Here is a 16,425-nt window from a genome sequence, read left to right as displayed (position 1 = left end):
GTGAAAAGTCACTCAGATTTGCTGAGAAGGTAGCAAGGAAAACCCGAGGGACGGGGGCAGAGCCGAGGACACCACGGAGACAGGATGGTCACGCTTGTCAGGCGTGGCCACATCACTGTGACAGACGCGCCCTGGGAGGAAGGGTGCTCCCACGAGGGGTGCTGGTTGGAGGGCGGACGGAGCTCTCTCTTCTGTCTCTGCCAGTTTTCTGTAAATCCCAAATTTTTCCAACTGAAAACTCCATTTAAAAACATGTCCGGAAGGAAGGAAAGTGAGGTTGGGGGCTGCGGTCTGCCGTCGGAGGAGGGGGGTGCTCCACCTTGGGGACCAGGCGTCAGGGTGAACAGGCGGGAGCTGGGCAGGGAAAGAGGGGTGAACGACCAGGCGAGTCAGCGAGTCCTGACCCAACGGCTGTCACGCGCTGCGGACGGTCGGTCGTCATTACCCGACCTGGGAGATGTGCTGGCGACCTGGCGATGAGGGGCCGGGAAGACAGACTCTGCAGCCGGGGGTCCAGGGAGGTCTCTAGAGAGGGGACGTCCACGCCAACCCCCGCGGGATGGTCAGGAGCGTCGGAGGCAGAAGGGCGGATGAGCCCCTCTGTCTGGGCTGGTCCCACGCCGGCCTGGCTGACGCAGGGGCTGAGGCTCCCGACCCCCAAGGCAGGGTGGGGGCTGCAGAGGCAAGTGCAGGCTTAGCCCCCCCACCGTGGGTCAACTCAGCCTCCCTGGAGGAGCCCGGTTCCTGGTCCAGGCCAGCATTTTCCAACTAAAGGCAGCTCTGGCCCAGGGGACACTGGACAGTATCTGGGGACATCTGTGGTTGTCACAGCTGGGGGGCTCCTGGCATTGAGGGGGTGGGGCCAGGGTCGCCCCACTGAGGACAGCAGTTTAGCCGGGCTTGAACTCCGGAGGGACTTCAGGTCGCTCTCCACTTGGAAATTCAGATGCCCCCGGTGCCGCACCCCCACCTGGCCAGGCGTCCCCGGAGCACTTGGTGGGGCTCAGCCACGGGGCCGATCACAGACCCGGGGGGAGATTGGGGGCGGGGAGAGCGGTGTTAGGACAAGGTGGGCCGTCCGAGTGCGGGGCCCCGGCCAGGGCAGCCGTGTCAGCCCCGCGGTGCAGGCCGGAGGGGCGGGCTCTCTGGTGGGGTGGCTGGGCTCCAGGCCCCTCCGTCTGTAGGGCCCTCTGGCCATGTGTGCGTCCTCCTCGGGTCCCCCTCCTGCAGCAGGCCCAAGCTGCTGGCCTTGGCGCCTGTCCACGCTTTCTTCCCTGCCTCCCGCGTGTGTGTGCTGTGCCGAACTGACCAGAAGGCTGGGAAATACCGTCTGGAGATCTGCTTCACCCCGTTGCCGGTGACAGAAACGTGGGGTCAGTCCAGCCCTGCCCTGTCCCACCGGAGCCTCTGCCTGGCCGCCGTAGGCTTCACCTTCCTCGCCCTTCCCAGCGCCCTTCCCTCGCTGATGTGCACACGCAGCGCACGACCTGAGCTGAGGGGGAGCAGAGGGGTGACTTATCGAGGCCGGGGTCACCCTGGCTTGTACCGCGTGACCCCTGAGGACTTACTCTGGCGTCCAGTGTGAGCAGGGATCAGACTCCATTTTTGCCAAATACTTAATGCAGGGTCTGTCGCCCTCCGCACTGCGTATATTCAGGGACGTCCTGGGCGCTGTGGGGCCGAGTGGTGTCCCTGGCCCCCACCCACTTGATGCCAGGAGCCCCCCAGCGTGACAACCACAGGTGCCCCCAGACATCATCCCGTGTCCCCTGGGGACAGCCCCACTGAGAGCCACCCCTAGTCCAGGCTCTTTGACAAGCGGCCGTGTGGAAGACAGAGCCCACCCTCTGGGTACAGCTGGGTCCCTCCCAGCACCTGCTGGGAGCAGGCCTGGGGGCAGCCGGTGCCAGAAACACTGCCAGACCCAGGATCCTCTGCTGGATTCTTGGCCGGGAAGTAGAAGGCTGTGAACTGCACTTTCCAGGGATCAGACAACCAGAAATGTGAGCCCAGGAGCCCCACCTCCACAGGCTCCTCACTGTAATCCCCAAACACACAGGTGCCCACACGGGGCACTGAACGCAGGGTCTGACCAGCGGCTTCCCAAGTCATTTCTATCACCGGACTGAGGCAGGGGTGGGGGGCCTCATGGTGGCGGGGGTCTGCCTCCAGGGGACTGGGAGGTGTCTGGAGATATCTGTGGCCATCGTGCCCTGGGGGGTTCCTGGGATCGAGGGGTGGGACCCAGGGCTGCCGCTCAGTCCCCGAGCGCCCAGGTCACTTCCCCAGAGAACAACCCAGCCCCGTGCCGTGTCTGGACTCCTGCAGCCCTGAGATTCTGACCTCTGATGTCACGGGATGATGCGAGGATGTCGGCAGGGGTCCCGTCCGCTGTGTGGTGGGTGGCGGCCGGTCTCGGGGACGCAGTGCACTCCCTGCCCACAGGAACGCGGGCCTGAGCTCCTGCACAGCCTGTGGGCACGGGGAGCTGCTGTCCTCTGCAGGAAGGGGTGGGAGGAGGGCACCGACACCGTGACACTTCCCCCCGGGCCCTTCGGCGGCAGCCAAGGGTCCTGCAGCAGCCTGGCAGGGTGTCAGCGGGCTGTGTGGCCCCGTGCCTGGGGCTTCCAGGAAGCTCGTTTCCAGCAAGCTCTGGGTGGGGCTGGAGGCCGGCTGAGAGGTCAGGACCCGGCTTCGCAGAAGCCAGCCCAGTGTCCAGAAGTGGTGGCAGGTCTGGCTTCCGGGCCTCCGGCAGGGCTGTGTCACGCGGAGGAGAGAAAGGCCAGCGCAGCGGGCTGGGCGGGCAGAGGGAGCTTCATCAGATCACGTGACTTCCGCGGCCGGGTGCCCCCTTCCTGGTCTCCCGAGGACCAGAGCCTCGGTCTGTCAGCCTCTTTGGCCTCGCTGCACCCTCCCCCTCCCCCAGACATCTGTGCGGCCACCTTCCCTCCAAACAGCCTCCCAGCTGCCCCTGTTCTTTAGGGTCTTTGCTCCGAGGCCCCCCCCTCCAGCCAGACCTCTTTTCCCCAGCACGTCTTGGACGCTGCCTCCCTCCCACTCTGCACGCGGTCCTTCTGAACTGCCCTGCGTTCCCCCGGTGCCACTGAGTGAAATTGTTTCTATATTACATCATTATTTGTGTGTGTGTCTATCTGCCCTGTCTAGAACATTAGGTCCGTCCAGCTTTGCCTAGACCGGGGGTCACGAACCTTTTCCGTAAAGGGCCAGATAGTGAATATTTTCGGCTTGATGGGCCAGACTTTGTCTGTCGAGACCTATTGGTTGTGCCCTTGTAAATGAATGGGCCGTGTGCCAATAAAACTTTACTTACAAGGACAGGAGGCCCAGAGCCAGGGTTTGCCTACCTCTGTGTCAGAGGGTTTCTTAGAGGGACCCATGGTGACCCTGCCACATGGTGACTTGGACTTGTGTATGAGACAGACTTTCAAGCTTTAGAATTGGCGTTAGATGATTGTGGGACATAAAGTCCCTTGTGGGTTGATGGAACCCCCTAATGCAGAGGGGCTCATCTGGGGCCATCCTGCCCCAGGGGACACGGGCCATGTTTGGAGAGGTGTGTGGTTGTGGAGACTACGGACTTTGAGGGAGTGGGGGGGCCAAGGATGCTGCTCAGGGCCCCACAGCGCCCGGGACACCCCCACAGAGACCAACCCACCATGATGTCAGCAGCGCTGGGTGGGGGGCGGGGGTGACCCTGCCCTTATGCATACGGGCTTGGAACACCTCGTTTCCTTGGTGCTCGAACGTTGGGTAGGCCACCTGTGGGAGGTTCACCCTTGCCAGAACCTTCCGAGTTACAACACATTTTCTCTTACAGTCATCCTCACAACCAGCAAGGCAGGCTGGGCTTACCCTGTGACACCAGCCGGGGAAACTGAGGCTCAGCACCAGGCCAGCAGCCCCAAGGCCTGTGCTCTGTCCAGCTCCCTTTCTTCAGCGTGGGGGGTCTGGCCACTAGTCTTTGGCCCAGGAACACCCCTGTTGTGCTGTGTCAGCTCAGGTCAGGCCCTGAGCTGGCTCTGGGGGCCCCGCAGGTAAGAACGTCAGCAGGGCCCCTGCCTGCGGGGACAAAGACCCGCCGGGAATGCGCCGTGGTGGCCCAGGAGGCCTGGCGGGCCTTGCTGCTGCCTGGCCCTGCGTCGCCACGTTCTGGGGCGCCCTGTAGGGATGCAGGGTGGGGAGGGACTCCACGATGCCAGGCGCATGGCAGGCGCCCTGGGCACACATCTTAGCGAATCCTTGTGCCACCGTGAAACAAGGAGGTGCACCTTGGCCGTGAACGAATGCGCCGCGGGAGGGGGATGGCCGCCTTGGAGGACAGTGTGGCGGCCCGTCCTTAAACTAGACGCGAGGCTAGCACATGATCCAGCAGTTCCGTTCCTGGGTACGCACCCAGAGCGATGGAAAAATGTGCACGAACAGGAATTCGCACACGCGTGTGCACAGCAGCACGACTCAGCACAGCTGTGAACTGAGAGTAGTACGAGTGTCCACCCACAGGTGATCCGTACCCACAACGTGCCCACCGCACACGTGCACGTCCCTCGGCCACAGCAGGAGCGAGGCGCCCACCCCCGCCGCCCCGCGGACGGACCCCGAACACACGACGCTCAGGGAGGGAACCCGACACGAGAGGCCACACAGGGTGTGAGTCCGCGTGTGTGAAACGTCCCGAACGGGCTCATCCATGGACAGGAAGGGGGCTCGTGGGGGCCGGGGGGCTGGGGGACGGGGTGGAAGGGTGACGGCTGATGAGGACGAGGCTTCTTTGGGGCTGATGGAATGTTCTGGAAGTAGATAGAAGCGTGCGTTTCACAAATGCCACTGAACTGAAGTGTAAGATGGTAGTTTTCTTGTCACGTGCACTGTAGCACACACAGGACCTTGTGTGGCAACCCCCCCCCCCCCCCACGCCTGCACTCCACCTGCTGGGCAGGGAGTAATTGGTGACCTGTGACCTGTGACCCTGCTTATGTGCAGTGCAGACCTCCTCCCCGCCTCCCTGCATCTCCAGAGCTCTGGGCCTGCTCCCAGGCGTGGCTCCCACCGAATGTGTGGGTCAGGCTCCCTCCCCTCCTGAGGAGCCCTGGGGGTAGTCCTTAGACCTTGTCCTCAGAAGCCACTGTGACTGCAGCTTTCCGCCCGGTCTTCAGTCGCCTCACGACAACAGGACTCACCAGATGTGCCTGTGAGTTAACTGGCGTGGCCCAGGGTCTCAGTGCTACAGACGGACACGTGGGACGGCGCATTCACCCTCCGGGGGGTGTCCTGGGCACTGGGGTGGGGGGCGTTCAGCAGCATCCCTGGCTCCCACCCACCAAGGCCAGGGACAGCCGTGGATGTCCACAGACTTCACCCCACGACCCCTGGGGGCAAGAGCACCCCAGGCTGGGACTGCGTCCGGGGCAGCACCAGCCTTCCAGGCAAACACCCAGGAGCTGGCGTGTCCTCGATGGGCCGGTCTGGGCGGGAGGCGGGGCCAGCACCCAGGGCCCACGGAGATGTGTTCATTTGAACTTCTAAAACCAGTCAATGAAAGATGAATCACATATTAATATTTAATACAAACCCAGCCTAGTTTATGTTCCTCCTTACCAGGGTGCAGTTGTAAAACGTAACCTTCCGTATCGCCGTGTGTAGGAAGGGGACCCCAAAGGCAGACGGGCCGCCCACGTGGCCCTGCAGTCAGGTGAAGCCGGGAGCCGAGAGGGTTGTGCCTAAGGACCATTAAGGCAAATTCCAGAAGCAGAATTTTGTGGTGAGAGGTTGGCCCTCCTGGGGACACGCAGCCTGGGACAGACTGGCCTCCACACCCTGGCCCCTGGGACCTACCGCCCCAGGCACAGAGACCTCTGTTTGGGCCGTGTGGCCCAGTAGGTGGGGTTTCCTGCAGCCCTCATTCCTGTGCGCCCCCAACACCACCCAGTCCTGACAGGGGTTTAGGTTCCTCACAGGGGGAGGCCAGGGGCTGCCTCTGCGGGTGACACTGATATCAGCAACCTGGACGGTTTCTGCCTCCCAAGAAGGGACATCTGGCTCCAATAAAAAAAAATAATTACCTATGCCAGTGTTTCTGACCCACAATGACTGTGCCCAGCGGTCACTGGGCCACGTGTGGAGGCATCTGTGGTGGTCACGACAGGGAGCAGGGGGGCTCTTGGCATCGAGGGGTCGGGGGCCAGGGATGCTCAGCCCCCACAGTGCCCAGGACACCCCAGAAAGAGTGACTGGCTCCCATTTGAGCCGTGTCAGGACGGGAAGACCCTCCATTCCTTATCTGGGGAAAAGAAGTTCAGTCCTGCTCACGCTGGACCCAGAATAGACCCCAAGGACTCACACTTGTGAACCTGTGTCTGTGAGTCGCCCCCACTCAGCGTGTATTATTTCTGTGTGCACAGCACCCCAGGACCTCAGTTGTCAGAAGGCTACAGAGCGCAGTCTCCCGGGGTCAGTGGAGCCCCTAGCCCAGGGGTCTCACCCTGCAGATCGTGTACGGCCTTCCCCATCACACACAGGCCTCACAAGGCCTTACCGCCGACGCCGACGTCCCACAATATCCCACTCCCGAGTCACCTGACGCTCTGCGGGGCCCCATGCCGCTGTGGCCACCAGGTGGCAGCACAGCCCTCCCCATGGGCTGGCATTTCTGGCTCCTGGTTCCTGCATCCCAGAAACACCGCAGTCTAGACACCAGCCGGCGAATTCCTGTCCCCTTAAGTCAGTCTGGGGGAGACGTTCGTGATCCCGGTTCTCAGTCACCATCTCCCACTGCATTTTCAAGGCTGTCTCGCCAGGGGCCAGATCACGGAACCCAGTGGCTTCATAAGGGTCTGGGCGGGGGCGGCAGGGAAAGGGGACCCGCCCCGCATTGCTTTCTTTCACACCAGCTCGAAATGCCACTGGGTCCCGGGAGGTCCTGGGCCAGCCACCCGCCTGGCTTTGGCTCTGAGTGTCTTCCCTTTGCTGCCTTCTGGGAACCAAGAGTCTCAAACTGAGTGTTCAGGAGACAGGTGTGCGCACGCTGGGCCCCACTGAAACCCAGCAGCCTGGAGAAAAGCACCTCGGTCCAAGCCCCTCCTGAAATGGGTCAGCACCTTGCAAACGTTAAAGTTGCTCTTTGTCGCGTTTCCTAGGCCCCCTGAGGCTGAGACCCTTGCCACGTGCTTTTCCTGCGTGTCGTCTGATCGATCCAACCACGCGAGTTTCCAAGGGTGTGGGGACGGGGACAGGGCACCGCCGGCTCCCAGCAGACATTCTAGGGTGGTCGTTCCAGTGCATCAGCCCCGGGTATCGTCTCCCCGGGAGGCTGCCATAACCTGGGTGCTGAAACAGCACAAGTTCATCCTCTCCCAGCTCTGGAGCCGCAAGTTCAAGATCAAGGTGTCACAGGGCTGTTCCTGCTCAGGGAGAACCGGGCCAGGCTCTCCCAGCATCACTGGGGGGATCACTGCAATCTTGGCGTTCGTTGGCCTGTAGACGCATCACCCCATCTCGGCCCCATTTTCGCGGGGCTTCCCCCAGCCTGTCTGCGTCCACATGGCCTCTTTTAAAAAAGATGCCAGTATTGTGGGATGAGGGCCACCCTCCTCAGGTATGAACTCACCTTAACTAGGTACCCCTGCAGTGACCCCATTTCCAAATAGTTTCTCATCTGACATGCTGGGTGTCGGGGCTTCAACGCATGCATTTGTCATAGGGACGCAAACTAACCCCACCTGCCCTGTGGGGTCCCAGCCTGGCTACCAGCATCGGTGGTGCCTCCCACTTTCTTTCTGGGAGCCGGGATCCCCCGGGGCCCCAGGAGGGGAGAGGGCAGGGTGCCGGAGCAGACCCAGCACAGGACCGGCCGGGGCAGAAGAAAGTGCCCCCTGCTGCCATCTGCACAACTCACCCTTTTTCAACAAAGTGCCACCTGCTTCCTTGGAGCCTCACAGGTGGCAGCATGGTGGAGAGCTCCCGAGGGGGATCTGTGGGCCGTACGGGGGCCACAGCCGCCTCCCCTCCCCTCCGCACACTCCAGGACCGTGTCCTCACGAGTCTGGAGGGACGTTAATCCTTCCCAGCCTGGTGCATCCTGCTGCAAATAGTCTGGGGCCCACCGCCCTGAGCCCACTTCTTTGGGAAGTTGGTCCTGTGGGCCCTGAGGCTGAGACAGAGCCTGGTCTGGCACTCGTTGACAAGCTGTCCCAGCAGCACTGGAGGCTTGGTCAGGACAACCCCTGTGTTGTGGACAAGGAAACCGGGGCTGAGAAAAATGACAGCCGGCCTCCACGCGCTGCCCTCTACCTCAGGACCAGCAGACAACGCCTCACTTCCTTTCGGGCGTTGGGGGCTGTGCCGGCCCCTTCCTGGTCCTGGCCGTCTGACTCGTGTTCACGGGCACCAGGATCCCACCGTCCAGATGCTCCACACGACCAGGGCCCCAGACATGGGCCACCTGAAGGGAGCCTGAGTAGCCCCAGCCAGTGAGCGGTGGGGCTGGGCTCTCCCCCCATCCGTCAGGACCCCACATCCCAGGGCCGGCACCGGGTGTGGCCAGGGGGTGCTCGCCCTGCACGCAGGAGCTGGGGTGGCACCAAGACCCTCTGGGATCAAGATGAACAGCACATTAACGTAGAATAAAAATGAATTAATTTGTATTAACGGTAACTTATTTATCCTAATTTGGTCTAATTTGATTTTATGTAAAAGGAGAACATTTTACTAGAACACTGTTTATTATTTCCATGAGTAGGGCAAAGTCGATGTGAAAATCCAGCGAACCAAATTTCAAAATGTTAATTGAGTCCAGACAGGACGGGGCACCCTGGTTTCTCCTCTTGGTTCAGGCTCCAGGATGACTGTCTCAGCACTGTTACCAGTTCTGTCCCGATTTCACATGTTAGTATTTCAGCCACCACGGATTTTGTGCCTTCGTTCTGATTTTTTATCACAGAGCGTTAACACGATTTGCCTTGATCGCTGGATTTTGGGCGTCCCTCGCGTTCTGTGGCTGCGTCTCATCGCTGTCCTGCAAGGCGCCCGCTGCCCGTCACCTCAGGACACACACGTGCCCTTCAGATGCGTGTGCACCTGCGTGCTGACTGGTTGTGCTGTGGGGAAGCCAGCCACACGGGGCAAGATGCGAGGCCTGCTCTGGGCACGCCAGGGATGGCGGAGGTGGAGAGGGAGCCCGGTGACCCCGCGGTTCCAGCCCTAGGAGTGTACACAAAACGATTGCAGAGATGCTCAAATAAAGACACGTGCATGGATGTTCACAGCTGCACAATTCACGGGAGCCAAAGGGTGGAAACAGTCTATATATCCATCAGTGGGTGGACGGATACGCACAGTGTGTCCACCACACGTGGGAACATCACTCGGCCACGAGCAGGAGCGAGGCACCCGCCCCCGCCGCCCCGCGGACGGACCCGAACACACGACGCTCAGGGAGGGAACCCGACACGAGAGGCCACGCGGGGTGTGAGTCCACGTGGGTGAAACGTCCAGAACAGGCCTATCCACGGATGGGAAGGGGGCTCGTGGGGGCTGGGAGCTAGGGGAGCGGTGATGGCCGACAGGGACGTGGCTTCCTTTTCGGGCTGATGGAATGTTCTGGAACTGGTAGAGGTGGTGGTTGCAGGACACTGTGAATGCGCCCAATGCCACTGAAATGCTTACTTTAAAACGGTTGGTTTTATGGTGTACAACTCTCACCTCAATTGTAAAAATGTGGGCAGGAGGAAGTATGGCTTTAGATCGGGCACGCAGATTTCGGCTGTGTTCACAGGCCTGCAGGCCTCCGATGGTGGCCTGGGCGCTGGCCGCCACGGGGCCAGCGAACCGCAGACCTGGGTGCCCCCAGGGCCACCGTGTGCTGCACTTCTGCTCACCCCAGGAGGGATCTGGGACTCCTCCAGCCCTCTGCAGGAGGAGACGCTGGTGGAAGCCTGGAGCACCTTGGCCTTGAGACTCTGGGGTGTGTGCGAGCCAGCCGCCTCTCTCGGATTACGGGGGGAGCTGTGTTCCTCGGGGAGCTTCGTGTGCTACCCCCCCCCCCGCCCCCGGGGTGTGTGCGCGTGTGCGTGTGCGTGTGCGTGCAGAAAGCCTGCCGGGCCGCCTCTGCCGCCCCAGTCCCCGAGCCTCTGAGGGCAGCTCGGTGTGGGCAGGGCCTCTGCTGAATCAGATGTTGCTCTGTTTCGGTTTTCTCCTCCCCGGCACTTCCCCTCCTCAGCTCCGCCCACTCGCCACCTGCAGCTCCTTCTGACTCCCATGCGGTTTGCCCAAACCGTGTGTCATGGAGGGGCAGCCGCCAGCCTCTGCTTGACCTTTTTCCTCAAATGCCACCTGAGCCGTGAGCCCCTCCAGGAGGCGTGTCGGACCCCACAAGCTTTCTGGGCGCTCTCTGGCTGCCGGCCAGGAAGGAGCAGCCGTTGGGCCTCGGCTCTGCGTTTTGCCGTCCCCCGGGGCTGCTCCCCAGAAAGCCCCTTGCGTGTGTTTGGTGGTTACACACTCGCCAGGCCCTCTCGCCTGCAGCCTAAGTGCGGCAGGAAGAGGGCGCTGCCGGTGGGGTTCCCGGGGCCAGGCCAGCCCCCATGGGAACTGACTCCAGGCGGATTTCATTTCCCAACTCCGTTAAAAAAACATCGCTACCGTTTGAGTGTCTTTAACGCGGACGACACGTTGGCCTTCAGCACACCGACAGTGTGTCACATCACTGTCTGGTCCTGGGCTTTCTCATCCACCAGACGGGCCTTCCCCTCCTCCCTTCCAGAAGGACAACCTCAGCTCCACTGCCTTCCCGGCTCCCAAAGCGCATGCCTCACACGGGTGCTCCGGGCTGCTGGACACGGGAGCCTTTCCTCTGTGCACACACGCGTGCCCTGGAAAGACTTGGTGCTTGGGCAAGAAAGGCCCCAGGACACAGCAGGTCCTGAATCCCCAGAACCCGCGAAAGTCACGCCTGATAGGATCACGCTTTTGCAGGTGTCACTAAGTTAAGTCTTTTGAGATGGAGGGATTTTCCTGATGTGCCTTCAATGCAACCGTCGGTGTCCTTATGAGAAGGCAGAAGGGGGGCCCCTGGGGGGCTCAGTCGGTTGAGTGTCCGACTTCGGCTCAGGTCATGATCTCACGGCTCGTGAGTTCGAGCCCCGTGTTGGCCTCTGTGCTGACAGCTCGAGCCTGGAACCTGCTTCCGATTCTGGGTCTCCCTGTCTCTCGGCCCCTCCCATGCTTGTGCTCTCTCTCTGTCTCTCAATAATAAATAAACGTTAAAAAAAAAAATTAAAAAAAAAAAAGGCAGAAGGGGATTTGACACTCAGGTGCCCCCAGGAGCTGGAGGAGGTAGGACCCCGCTCCCCAGAGCCTCCAGAGAAAGTGCACCCCGCTGCCTCCCCCTGGCACTGTGACCTCCAATGATACCGCCCAATGATACCAGTTTTGGACTCTGGCCTCCAGAACTGCAGAAATACACTTCTGCTGTTTTAAGCCAGCAGATCAGTGTGATTTGTTACAGTAGCTGCAGGAAACGAATCCGGACTGCACAAGGGCGGGGGGGGGGGGGTTACATTTCAGCAGCGGTACCTCATTCACCCCCACAACTCAGCTGCTCTCCTGGGACCCCGTGGCCTGCCGTTTCGGGGGACAGGACCCACAGCTGATAGTGCTCTCCCCGCCAACGTCGTATACCTGTTTGGGGAAAGCGTCCCGAAAGGCCCCATTTCATCCCTGAACGTGGGTCGTGGGAGACACAGCTCCTCTCGCGTGTGGTGTGGGGGGCGTGGGGGAAGGTATCCGCACCACTGCTCAGAGGCACGGGGCACAAAACTAGCAGCTGCTCAGAACAGAGGGGCCCCTGCCTGTCGTGTTCAGTCCCCACCCCCCACCTGTGACCTGGATCAGGCCAGACAAACCGAAGCCCCTCCCAGCCCCAGGGCCCTTCGAAAAACCGCCGACTCTGTGCACAGCGATACAAGCCAACTTACGTCATCCTCCCAAACACCGAGGCTGCTGACGGCCTCGCCCGCTCGCGCTCCCCAGAGAGCTGGCGTCCAGATTCAGCCATCGCCCACCAGCCTGAACCCTGCCCGGTTTTGTTCTGTCTCCGCCCGGGGCCCCGGAAACACGGTCCTGGGTTTGAGATTCCGAGCCCGGGACTGTTGGCTTCCTGGGCTCCTCCGTCCGTCCGGAGGGTCCCCACTGTGCTGCCTCCAGCCAGGCAGAGTGGGAAGAACACGGATGTGCCTTCGCACCTCAGCTCTGTGCACGGCACCTCTGTCTTCGGAATCGAGGGCGGTGTGCAGCTCCCCGACCCTCCCAGAGCCATGCGGATCGCGAGGCAGGACGCCCCCCCAGGCCCCGCCCTGTCACCCTCGCAGGCTCCCTGGACCCTCGACCCCTCGACCCCTCAGCTGCACGGTGTCCAAGGTCTGGGCCCCAGTCTCGATTTGGTCGCTCCCTGCCTGCCCTACGTTTCTGGTGCTTCCTTGTCTTGCCCTTGACCCCTCCCGGTTGTTAGACATCAAGCTGGCTATAAAAGGCAATTCTGATCTAAGAAAAAGGAGGACACGGGTGGCCTGCTGCCCGGGCCGAGATCGGCTTCTGCTTCTGCCTCGCAGCCGGGCGTCTGGGATTAATTTGGATTCCCAGAATACCATCGGGGGAGGCAGCACATGCTGTTAGGATTGCGTAGCGGCTCCTGCTCTGCTGCCCCAGGCCCAGCCCAGGGTGTCCCCGCGCCCGCCCGCCCACCAGCTGCAGAGCTGGCTCAGGGGGGCCGGCGCAGACTTCTTTTCTGCCAGCAGCTGCTCCCCGTGCAGGGGGGAGGCAGCGTCTGCTTGCGGAGGGGGCAGGGGGCAGGTGGAGGGAAGCCAGGGCACATCCTGTCTCTGGGCCCGGCAGGCTTCCCTCCCCGGCAGGCAGGTCTCCCCAGTGCTCCCTGCAGCTCCTGGAGGGAGCTGGGGCCATCTGGGGCTCACACGGCCCCTTCTCTTCCCCGGCAGATTCCTGCCCAGGCCGTGCTGCAGGCAGGTGTCTCTGCTGCCCAGCAGTAGGGACAGGGCCAGGAAACCGCCCCCGTCCCTGCCCCCGGGGAGCTGGCCGCGCGCAGGTGCGCACGCATATCTGCAGCTGGTGAGAGCCGTGGCACGACCCGCTCGCCTCGCCTCACACTGTCACACGTGTAGCCACAGTTGCTTTTAAGAGCACGGACGGGTCCCGGGACCAGAACGTTTCCGCATCACTGGAATTACGGTTCCAGGAGCGCTTTGTCTCGTCTCCCTTTGAGGCCCGTGCTGCTGCGCTTCTCGGTTCATAGGTGAGGAGCCAGGGAGTCCGTCCAGATTCAGCTTGCCCGCATCCCGCGGCCCGGGAGCCACAGAGCTGGGCCTCAGCGACCTGACCCACTGCCCCCTTAGCTGCTGGGAGAGCACTCCTCTAGTTAACGTCCTTTAAAAGATTAAAATTAAGGGCGCCTGGGTGGCTCGGTGGGTGAAGCATCTGACTTCGGCTCAGGTCACGATCTCACAGTTTGTGAGTTCGAGCCCCACGTCGGGCTGTGTGCTGACAGCCGGGAACCTGGAGCCTGTTTCGGATTCGGTCTCCCCCGCTCTCTGCCCCTCCCCCGCTTGTCTGTCTGTCTCTCTCTCTTTCAAAAATAAATAAACATTAACAAATTTTCTTTTTAAATTAGGTAAGGCAGACCCCTCTGCCGTGGTGGGGGGACGGTCGCTCGATGAACCCAATGCCGTCGGCTGGCCCTCCACCCAGTGTTGGGACGGTCTGCTCTGTCTTCACCCGCACACGGAAGCAGATGGCTGGCGTGTAGGGCCATGTTGTTAAGAGTAGTAAGAGCCGGAATAGCTCTCACACCCTGCAAGGCTTTCACCTCGAGGGCATCTGGAGCGGGCCGGAGAGGGGACCTGTGCTCCCCACTGCCCATCGGCTCTGGGCGCCGACCCTGGCCCTGCAGTCCCAGAATCGTGGGTGGGAGTCAGACCCGCTCCGTGTACGAAACTTGTCTCATGTTCTATTTTTAACCCAGCTCCCAATTGCTGATTCTGTGACACACGTGTTACCGATGGGACTCCTCTCAGCTCCCCCAGGACACGATGGGCTGCCCCTAGGGGCAGCCACCTGAGTTTCTGCGAATCGGATCCAGTCCTAAATGCATCAGGAATGCCCCTTAAGGGGTGAGCCCAACCCGAAGGCTCAGAGGGTGCCGGCCTTGGGGGGCCTGGAACCCCAGGGAGCAGGTGCTGTGTTCAGCTCCTGTCCCTCTGGTTCTTCTGTCCCTCTGGTTCTTCTGTCCCTCTGGTTCTTGCCTGCGTTTTCCTCTGGAGGCTGCACATGGACCTTTGTCAAGGGGAACACAGAGAAATAGGGTACGGTGTTACTGCTCAATGGAGTGTTAGCTTGACTTCGTGGCGGGCGCCTCCGACCTGCCCGGGGCCCCTCCAGGAGATGCAGTGTTTGCTCCTTGGGATGAAACAAAGGACAGTTGTTTGCTCAGGCGTCAGGAGTTCCAGTCTCACCCAGGCGACACGGGGCCGTGTCTGGGGACATCTGTGGTTGTCACAACCGGGGGTGCTCTTGGCATCGAGGATGTGGGGCCAGGGATGCCACTCCGCCCCACAGAGAATGAACTGGCACCAAATGTCCACAGTGCCCAGGGGAAAACCGCATTCTAGAAAGTTCCTACCCCACCAGGCCTTACCTCCACCCAACCCTGGGGGTCCTTGCCTCCCAGATCCTTCGGGCAGGGAGCTTCTTGTGGTTTGGAGCCCCCAGGAGCTCCCTCCATTGGTGACAGACCCTTCATACCGAGATTTGCATGTTGCCTTCTGTGACGTGCTGTAGGCCTCACCCAGTTTAAATGATTACTTCACAGCCTTAGATAGATGCCACAACCCCCCCAACTTCCGCAACCTCCCCCAACTTCGGGGACCCCAGGGAGGCGGTTGCCTCGGGGGCCATCCGCTCAGCTCCCTGCTTCTGCATTCTGGGGGCTGGCAGGGCCGTGCTTTTGTCCGCTGGAAACCCTTGAGATGCTGTCAGGAACCAGCCTGGTTTATTTGGATTAATCACGGAAGGGGTGGACCAGCACGGTATTTGTTTTGGTGAAATCGAAACCTCAGATCTCAGCGTGAACGTTCACGAGGACAGACATTCCCCAGGTCAGTGAGGGAAAGCGCAGTGCTCCCCGGGGTCAGCCCGGGACAGCAGGCAGGCCGGCGGCCGTCCAGCAGAGCCCCACGTGGTGTTTGTGCAGCAGGACCGAGCCCGGGAGGCACGCTCCGCCCCGCTGCTCGCCCAGCCAGCGGCCGCCCCCCTCCCTGCAGCCCCTTCCTCACCGGCACCCAGTGGAAACTACGCTGGAAACCCGGCTTCCCATTTTTGGAGGCGCTTCTAGAAACTAGACGTCTTTCCAGCTTGAAGGGAGGTGACCTTTTCGTTCAGCTTCTAATTTCTTCCCCTTCAGCTTCAAGGAAGTTAAGGCAGAAGTGATACTGACTCGGTGTGGGGCCGTGCATTCTCCGCCTTGCTTCTCTTTCTCATGAACCCTTCCAGACTTCCTTTCTCCGGGAGCTCGTCAGAGAGCGTGGAGCCCGCACGGGGTGAAAGCCCATCGTGCGTCAGGATGCCCCCAGTTCACGTGGCCCTCGTAAGAACTCAGTTTACACATCTGGAGGCTGCTCGCTATCGGGGGGAAAGTGAAGTCCCGCAATCAAAAAGCCGAGAAGAAAAGATCTTCCTTACCGGGGACCCGCGAAGGGTTCAGGGCCCGGGGATGCTGACTGGCTGTGCAGCTGCACCTGACGCGAAAGAGGAGAGAGACGGTGTCCACCGGGGACGTGACTGGACCCGCAAGGAGAGTGCGTGCGGGGTGGACGACGGCCCGTCCAGGCTCACGCTGACCGCTGGCCGCACGTTGTTATCACGAGCCTTGGGCTGGTTTCCTGGCTCTCCTGCGTCTCAGTTTCCTCATTTACGCAAAGGAATGCCGGGCGTGTTTGTGCCGTGGAGAAAGACCCACCTACTGCCCAGAGCTGTCGTGTGCGTTAAATTGGGGGAATTCACGGAAAAGTTAGGTAGAAGGCCCAGCGAGGGTCTGTGCTAAAGACGGGCCGGTCTTCCCACTGTCCTCACTGCTGCCATGTCACCCCGGAGACTTGCTCGCAGACTTTTCCCAGACACGCAGCCCCGCGCAGGGGTGGGTGTGTCACGATACCCAGTGTATGGCACACACATCGTCCTGAGCTTTACCTGCTGGCCCTGGGCGGCCTGGGCTGAGAGCGTCTTCCTTCCCAGAGGCTTGGCTTCTGCTGGGTTCCCCAGAAGTGTGGGGCCACATTTTATGTTGACTTCTTAGCTCTGGGTTCTAAGCCACTTAGGGTGAGAACAGGGCTATGGCTACCAGGCCTC

General features: G+C 61.3%; 2 protein-coding genes across 3 annotated transcripts in view; one reads left to right on the top strand and one right to left on the bottom strand.

The window, feature by feature from the left end:
• Positions 1 to 16,425, top strand: part of GNG7 (G protein subunit gamma 7) — a 118,281-nt gene that overhangs the window by 43,618 nt on the left and 58,238 nt on the right. The window lies entirely within an intron of this gene.
• LOC122236604 lies at positions 195 to 12,067 on the bottom strand. Its single transcript, XM_042978385.1, has 8 exons — positions 11,988 to 12,067; positions 8,389 to 8,585; positions 8,121 to 8,240; positions 7,954 to 7,988; positions 5,617 to 5,700; positions 4,081 to 4,180; positions 2,344 to 2,795; positions 195 to 1,492 (listed from the first exon to the last, which is right to left on the bottom strand). Exons 1-8 carry the CDS (start codon positions 12,065 to 12,067, stop codon positions 1,004 to 1,006), a joined length of 1,557 nt encoding a protein of 518 aa, XP_042834319.1. The 3' UTR covers positions 195 to 1,003.

The sequence above is a fragment of the Panthera tigris genome, chromosome A2 (assembly GCF_018350195.1).
Source record: "Panthera tigris isolate Pti1 chromosome A2, P.tigris_Pti1_mat1.1, whole genome shotgun sequence".
Taxonomy (NCBI): domain Eukaryota; kingdom Metazoa; phylum Chordata; class Mammalia; order Carnivora; family Felidae; genus Panthera; species Panthera tigris.
The sequence above is the reverse complement of the archived record's forward strand: the minus strand, read 5'-3'. Positions and strand labels throughout refer to the sequence as shown.